Source organism: Myripristis murdjan, chromosome 24, assembly GCF_902150065.1.
Source record: "Myripristis murdjan chromosome 24, fMyrMur1.1, whole genome shotgun sequence".
Lineage (NCBI taxonomy): Eukaryota > Metazoa > Chordata > Actinopteri > Holocentriformes > Holocentridae > Myripristis > Myripristis murdjan.
The window spans coordinates 2657821-2666669 of NC_044003.1; the positions used below are offsets into that span (position 1 = coordinate 2657821).

Sequence of the window (8849 nt, forward strand, 5' to 3'; positions counted from 1 at the left end):
TCAAAGCCTCCAAGAAATCTGTGTAGGTTCATCGATAACTGGACATATTTAACACATAACATATTGTTATCTCCACAAGAGAAAAGTAGTTTGATGTATTTTTCATCTTCAGGCTGAGTGGCTGTAATCTGTCAGAGAGAAGCTGTGCAGCTCTGGCCTCAGTTCTAAGCTCCCAGTCCTCTAGTCTGAGAGAGCTGGACCTGAGTAACAACCAGCTGCAGGATTCAGGAGTGACGCTGCTCTCTGCTGGACTGGAGAGTCCACACTGCAGACTGGAGACTCTCAGGTAATGTCCATTTACAGTCACTGACTGATTTGTCACATTTCATACTAAGGTCCCTTCACTCAAAGCAGTTGCTCTCAGCTCAGTGATCCTGAATCTGTAAAGTTTTACCATGTAAGATCCATATCAGGATCATCTGTTGAGTGTTTCTGGCTTCATCCCTTCTTGCCCTGCTGTGAAACAGAGGCCTGTACGTCACCGTGTCGGTCGCTCAGCAGTTCCAGCAGGTCCAGAGCAGCAAATCTCCAAAGCTTTGTGGTGCATCACCATGAAACTTGGTGACAACATTCATGTTTCCTGTAGCATGAAATGTCCCGGTCCAGGTGATCCTATGACATTTCCTTTAGCATCACCAGCAGGAAAATCCTCCCTAAGGCCTTTGTTCTAATTCTCCAAAACAAAATGAAGTGCTAAATCAGATTGTCTGTTTTCAGAGCTTAAATCTCAGCACCCACTGCTATTGATCAACAGCACTTGAACCCCCACTAACTTATGAATATTTGGACCACGACAGAACATATTACATATTGTATGTTTAAATTGTACTTTACACACAGCTTCATGTCATTGATCAGATTCCTAACCTGTGTGGGGTTTTATGAAAACACAAAGCAGATGATGTGGTGGACTGATTGTGTTTGTGATGGTGTGCAGGCTGTCAGGCTGTCTGCTCACACAGGAAGGCTGTGCTTCTCTGGCCTCAGCTCTGAGCTCCAACCCCTCCCATCTGAGAGAGCTGGACCTGAGCTACAATCATCCAGGAGACTCAGGAGTGAAGCTGCTCTCTGCTGGACTGGAGGATCCAACCTGGAGACTGGAGGTTCTCAGGTATGGAGAGACACACACTTATATCACACACAGTGTCTTTTAGAGGGCTAAGGAATATTGTTTCATGTTGAATGGTGGATATGAGTGATGTGGTCTGCTAAATCCTTCATAGGGAAGGTTATTTACTGTCCATGTTTCCATCATCAAAGAGAATCTGCTGCTCTGACTCTGTTTCTTCCTCCAGGGTGGACCATGGTGGAGAGAAGTGGTTGAAACCAGGTCTGAGGAAGTGTAAGTGTGGATTTAGTTTGACTCCTGAACACAAAGCAGCAAACATTCAGCTGTTTAGATGCTGCAGCTGCAGTTTCTGCTGCTTGTTCTCAGCTGCTTTTACCTGTTGAACCAAACAAAATCACATTTGATGTTCCACCACAAAGACAATATTTATTCCTTTAATATTTACACACTGCGATGGACTGGCGACCTGTCCAGGGTGTTTCACTGCCTTCGCCCTATGAGCACTGGGATAGGCTCCAGAACCCCCCCTCCCCCACGACCCTAGTGAGGATAAGCGGTTTAGAAGATGAATGAATATTTACACATTTTACAAACTAATTTTTACATATTTCACATATTTTAGTAAATAAAACCACAGTTATAATTTTAAAAACTCTAAACAGAAAAGTGAAGCTGAGTTGGTGGAAGGGAAAGGGTCATGGCTGTTCACAACTCCACAAACTAAGTCCAGTTGATCTGATTCAATTTCCTTGAGATGCCTATGACCTGGATGAATGACAATATGCATAGATATATTTAGTTTGTTTATAAATGGCTCTTGAAGATGTAAAGTGAATTTCCACAGCAGTTTGTGACGTCCATTCATTCAGATCCTGCTGTTAATGAAGAGGACGGTTGACATAATGTGTCATCATCAAAGTGTTAACAAATCAATAATCAAACTGTTAATAAATCAGCAGATAATAACCACAGCAGGTCTGCTGTGTCTTGTTCTCTCCATCAGATTCCTGTGAACTCAAACTGGACACAAACACAACAAACAGACACCTCGTCCTGTCTGAGGACAACAGGAAGGTGACAGGAGTGAGAGAGGAGCAGCCATATCCTGATCACCCAGAGAGGTTTGAGGACTGGTGGCAGATGCTGTGTAGTGATGGTCTGACTGGTCACTGCTACTGGGAGGTCAAGTGGGAGGGAAGGGTTTATTTAGGAGTGACTTACAGAGGAATCAGCAGGAAAGGAAACAGTGATGACTGTGCGCTTGGCAGGAATGACAAGTCCTGGAGTCTGGACTGCCATGGTGGTGGTTTCACTGTCAGACACAATAACAGATGTACAAAAATCCCTGTCCCCTCCTGCTCTAACAGAGTGGCAGTGTATCTGGACTGGCCTGCTGGCTCTGTGTCCTTCTACAGCGTCTCCTCTGACACACTGATCCACCTCCACACCTTCAACAGCACCTTCACTGAGCCTCTGTACCCGGGGTTTGGTTTCTGGGTAGATGACTCCTCAGTGTCTCTGTGTGACATTTGAGGAGTGAGAGTCGCCTCCTGTGTGGAGAAACACACACACATGATGTGATGTTTTCATGGCCACATGCAGGGAAATCCTGTCCTGTTGGCAGCAGCATCACCTGAGCCTCCACCATGTGATTTATCTGCTGCTCCTTGTGGCCTGGCACATGTCGCTGAAACATCTACAAAGTTCAAACAGTGAAGCAGTGAACACAAAAGTCGCGTCTGTAGGAATGACAGGAAGATCCAGTAGCTGTCCACCTCAGTGACTCCAGTCATATTTCTAGTCTCGGTTTCATTGACGTAGAACAGGTCAGTCTGCCACCTAGAGGCCAAAATCACTGCCTCTAAAAAGGGGGTGAAGTGTACTGGATACACACCTTAAAAACTCTGTTCCCACATGAACGTAATGACGAATTAGTTCTCAATGTGAGGCTCTGGTTTTCTTCTTTCACTGAATTGTGTTCAGGCTCTGCCACTTTGACTCTCAATGTTTATATTCATAATTCTAGGACCTTTATATAGAAGCCGAGCCTGCTGTTTTTTACTTGATGCTTATATTTGATGACTTCACAGGTTCTGTTCCATGAGGGTTTTAAGTTTGATCATTGATCATTCTGAGATGTTTTGTTTTATATTTTAATGTTATATGTTATTGATACATATATTTGACTGTGTATTCCGTTAATACTGTTAATGTTGTTACTAAACCTCTGTGGTGCTTCACATTTCTTTGGCAGGTGACTGCCCTGTATAAGAACGTGTCAGTCACCTGCTGTTCACACCTGAGGAAGATCCTGAGCAGACTGTAATGTCGTCTTGTTAAATAAAGTTCTAGCTGTGAGTTTGAGACGGTGTGTGGGATTTTCTTTGATTTCTACGTGCCTTCTCTCTGACACACTGCAAACCTTGTTTACAAGTGCAAAGAAGGATTTTCTGACTCTGTCCAGGTGAATGAAATCCTTCTCTAATGTCTTCGGAGCGACCCACCTGAAGATCTATGACCAGCACAATAGATCACTTATTAAATCACTGCCTACGGTTAATTATAGAAAATCATTTAGTGTCTCTCATCCACTTTTGTTTTTTACAAATTTTATTGTAACTGTTTCTCATGAAGTCAACAAAAATGATCATGTAAAATGCAGAGCAATCAACCAGTTTGATTTCACATGCTGAATCAGCGTGCAGTATGGTCCCAATACACTTTACAACTGAAAGGAAAACATCGGACAAAACATACAGCAAGCAAATAAAAGAATAATTAAAAGAAACCAACAGCAGAGTTAGAGGGATGTTAAAGAGGCGTTGGACCCGACTAAGTTCTTGGGTATACGCTGCACTGAAGTGAATAAAGGCAGATTTTCAGTCTTGATGTGGAGATTTGAACTGAACCTGCTTCCTTAACATGTAATGGGAGGCCACTGCAGAGAAAAGGGGCTCGGTGGGCAAATTCTCTGCAGCGACTGTTTTTTTGTTGACTGAAGGAACGACAAGGAGACCAACATCGATAGAGCAAAGAGGGCGGTATGGTGTGATTAGCTCAGATAGGTGAGGTGGTCCATGCAAGACCTTCAAAGTTCAAAGAAGAACCTTAAAGTTAGCTCGATAGCTGCATCTTCTAAAAATGCAGTAGAACATCCCAGAAATCACTCAGAAAAACCCTTGGGCTACAGACAGCACACATGTAATTAACTAGCCGACTTCCATGCCTGACCATGTGACCTTTTTGTACAAATTATACCAAAGATAACAACATGAAACAATTTGGACACTACAGCTGCAGGCAAACATGGAAAAAACAAGCCTGCCCTTCTCATAGATTGTTAGTCGAGGCTGGTTTGTGCTGTTTATGTGCATTAGATGTGGGATAGTAATTGTGTTGTAAAGTTTTAACTGTTCCTGAGAAGGCTATGAAGTCAGGCTCTCTGTCCAACTCCAACATGTATAGTTCTAGCAAAATATGATATAAGTTGACAGAGAATGGGTAGAATTACAAGATTAGCTGAACTGGTTGTTGAGGCAGCTGTACTGAATCAGTTTTATATAGTATATTGTATATAGTATATTGCAATGAGATTAAATGATGTGTGCCTGGAGGATTACAAAACGCCAAAACTTGATTTGGAAACAGAGGTGAATGTGTCAGGTGGTGAAGAGCAACAAGAGAGTTTGAACCCTGCCACGACCACAGACGGCTTTCTGAAGTGCACCACTTCTGTCAGCATTTCTGTCCAACTTGACTTTGTGACAGCAGCTCCAGACCAAGTCAAGCATCTCCTACATTTAGTCCTCCTCCTTCACACAACACATCTTTCCTCCATAGAGTTAGTTGCCACCATGTGAGGAACCATGAATGGAAGGGGCTTATTCAGGACCTTGCTTGTCAAATTAAACTGGACTCTGTGATTATTGTCATGAGAAACACATTGTTAGAGCCATTTGTATAACATATAATATATTGTAAATAATTTGGATTTGCTGTATTTGAGTTACTAAAAATAATAAGCAGTTCCATGGTTTTGTTGCAATGTGCCTATTTAGGAACAATAATGACTGTATTCAGCTCTGGCATCTTCTCCAGTAGCCTACTGGGAGAGAGAGAGAGAGTGTGTGTAGATACATATATATATATATATATATATGTATATACACACATACATATATATATGTGTGTGTGTGTGTGTGTGTGTGTGTGTGTGTGTGTGTGTGTGTGTGTTTTCCCAGTGTACTAGATGCTGCGTTCAAGTGACCAATGAGATAAGAGCAAAGGTCAATATATCGCACTCCAGAATGAGAAGAGGAATTTCTTTTTATCTCGGTGAAAGATAAGTGTGTATGTATGTTGTGCCACCAAACACAAGCACTGTCTAGAAGAGGAAATTTAAAGATGCTACCCCCGAAGAAGGAAAGTTGAGGAGCTGAAATCGGGGTTGAAAGCCCAGTAATCGCTTTTCACAGAATCTGCTGCTCAAAATGAGGCTGCCACTGAAGCACCGTTTCGTGTACGTAACTTTTTGCCCAAACACAAGAAGCCTTTTACAGATCGCGATTTATTCAAGGAGCCAACGGTCACGATCGCCGAAACTCTTATCAGCGACTTCAAGAACAAAGACGACATCAAAAGTGCACTCAGTGGTGAACCGCTTGGCCCCGCAAAAGTGACGAGGAGGATCGAGTCGCTGTCAGAGGACGTCCTCACTGAGTCAGTTTACTAAGGTTGTCTCTGTGGTAACCCTGTAGGAGTTTGGTTCACTGCAGGCTGTATGTCCTTGTTGTGTTACCGTAGCCCTCCAGCAGATGTCTCTCTCTCTCTGCTGAGGGTGACTTGGTTTTCCGCGGTGCATTCGGTATTTCATAATTATTTACCCATAAATAGATAATCCAATGTGCACAAAGTGATAAAACTTGATTAATGATAAAATTCTTATGTGGCTGCGCCATATTTTTTTATTCTGATGGTTAGTAATGGATATTTTTGGCATTGAAATTTAGCCGTGTTGCCATGGTGATTTGAGATGGCGCGCTTGTTTTCACCGCCGTCCCCTGTACTGTTTTCAGAGTATACCTGCACGACCACGGGTTTAATTCCCCATCCTGACTAACTGACATCACTACTTTAAACTGTAATGAATTACTTTTTCAAAGTAACGTGCCCAACACTGACAATGATGGATGAAATTTGACAGCAATGTTCACACTGCAACAGCAACGCAAAAATATGTGCATTAATAAGAGGATTTAAGAAAAGAAAAAAGTAATCATAAAAATTACTTTCCCCAGTAATTGAATTACTCTTCTGCAGCAGTAATTGAGTAGTAATCAAAATTACTTTTTTACATAAGTAATTGGTAGTTGTAACTTATTAGTTTTGTGAGTAATTGGTCCCAACTGGTTGCAGGCATGTAAATGTGTGTATGTTAATGTTAGCAGTGTTGATTGCTCTTATCCAGGAGGTGGCAACAGTTTATGCTTGTTAGGATTATGTTACTCTGCTTAGCTGTGTGTTAGGCTAATATGGGAAGAAAAATACGCTGTTCCCAAAATAATGCTGTCTCTGTCTTGCTAACATGTAGAATTCATGTTAGTTTTGCTGTTTTGCTATACTATCTTTGCCTTGCCGGGTTGCTTTATGTTTATGTTAAAGACAAAAGTGTATGTATTTTTATTTCATATGTGTTATTCTGGCAACTTAACCTAAAGCAGATGTCTTTCTGTCTGCTGAGGGACTAGGCCCACAGCTCATGCAGTGGATAATCCAGACAAACTCCGAACACATATTCTATGTGTGTTGCAGAGATGAAATGAATGGAGAAAAGCAGTCCATGTTGCAGTACCCTTCCTTGTCCCTGGCAGAGTGACTGATAGTACAGGATCTGATCACAGTCCATTACACTTGTCACTCTGTGAATATTTTTCACTACAGTTGGATCAACCCTGGTTGTCATGACCACAGCCCAGCTTGTTGTATTTGTCAGAATTGTTTTCCAGGATTCTATAGCAGAGGAGGATTTCCACACCCATGTTCAATGGCGGGCTGTAGGGGGCTGTGCCCGCCCCGATCATCAGCTGGGCCGTTTTTTTTTTTTTTTTTTTTTTTTTAACACGAAACGTTGTATTACTGTCTTTTTAAGTTAAATATTCTCTCTCTCTCTCTCTCTCTCTCTCTCTCTCTCTCTCTCTCTCTCTATAAGTTAAATCTCCATCACATTAAATGACTGTGATGACTCCCGGGCTATTCTGCATCTTATTGGCTTACCTGATATTACTTTAACCAGTCGAACTCCTCTTGCCAAAAACCTGACCAATCCCAATCAAGGAACATGTTGATGTTCGCGTGCCGTGCGAGGGAGAGAGACTTAATGTTAGTCTGTTAAAAAAATCTTGGTCGGAGTGAATTAATTACAAATATGGATGCCAAACAATTTCAAAATTAGCAAGAACAATGCCGGCCGCTTAGCTGTGAGTGAGCCCTAAAGTGGCAGGAAGAAACATTTGAAGTCGGTTGGCTGTAACAGGTGAATGTGAACCGCTATGTCATACATGATACAGGCCATGTTGGCGTGACTGTTTTTATTATTTGTAATAATGCGATTATACAACTATTACCAACAAAATAAAATGTATAATCAAAATGTATTCATACTGTGGGCATCGCGCTCTCAAAAAAATAAAAGTTTTTTGCTAGTATTCTCTCCGTTTCAGCGGAAATACATGAGATCTGACATTAACTAGTCCTTGTCAGCAGCCAACTTGAGCTTATCATGTTTTCTAGACATCATGATTCCCCAAAACTTAATAAATACCTCACATAGCAACACAAAACTGCTCTGCTAGCTCAATCATGTTGTAACTACAATATCTGCTGGGAAATTATTTTTTAATGGACTGATAGTTGTAGGCCTACTTCTGCCGCCTTCTCAGTCATTTTTAATCTAACAGGCGCTGTGACAAGGACTCACCAACACAGCTGATTTTTATCTACAACCAACTTATATGAACAGTTATATTTAAATATAGGCTACTGCTTTCCAGTTTCGGCCACAACAAACATCTGTCTTTTCATGAACTCACTGTCAGATGTTTCATTTCAGCTGGGGGGGGTGTCACTCCAATTCAGCTCCGATTAATGTGGCTAAGCAGCAAAAGTAAGGACAGTAAGCAGTCACATTAAGGCTGAACAGAGTTATATAATTTCAACCCCACCTTTCGGGGGCTTTTGCGAATCACCTTTTCAGCCTGTTCTCAATTTGCCTCTGAAATAAAGTAAAACTAAAAACTAAAAACAGTTTTCACAACTCTAACCCTAACCCTAAAAAATGTACAAATCAAATCTTACAGGTACTGTCCATGGTGCTGAATCTGCTTCAGCGGACACTGTCCGTGGTGCTGAATCTGCCTCAGCAGGTACTGTCCGTGGTGCTGAATCTGCCTCAGCAGGTACTGTCCTGGTGCTGAATCTGCCTCAGCAGGTACTGTCCGTGCTGACTCTGCTGAGGCATTTCATTATTTTTATTATACAAATGAAAAATGAAAATAAAGCGCCATAAAATTCAGTGATATGGTATTTTTCATGTGAGCACGGCTAGCCATGCTGTCATGCTCATTTGAGCACATTCTAAAAGTCTGATTGACCAGTCAGATTGCTGGGTCGGATCTATGTGTTGTACAATAGATATTTCATATGCATGCGCTATGCATTTTGAGTTCTGCTGCGTCTGTCTGTCTATCTATCTATCTGTACAGACAGACAGGCAGACAGAAAG

At 41.8% G+C, this 8849-nt stretch overlaps 1 protein-coding gene across 1 annotated transcript in view; it reads left to right on the forward strand.

Moving 5' to 3' along the window:
- LOC115356571 (NLR family CARD domain-containing protein 3-like) overlaps window positions 1-1034 on the forward strand; it is a gene marked incomplete at its 3' end in the record, with an annotated part of 111967 nt that extends 110933 nt beyond the window's left edge. Inside the window, exon 19 of the mRNA XM_030047785.1 lies at window positions 938-1034. Within this exon, the coding sequence (XP_029903645.1) occupies window positions 938-1034 (97 nt within the window). The remainder of the gene's footprint in view (window positions 1-937) is intronic.
- Window positions 1035-8849: the final 7815 nt, after the last annotated feature.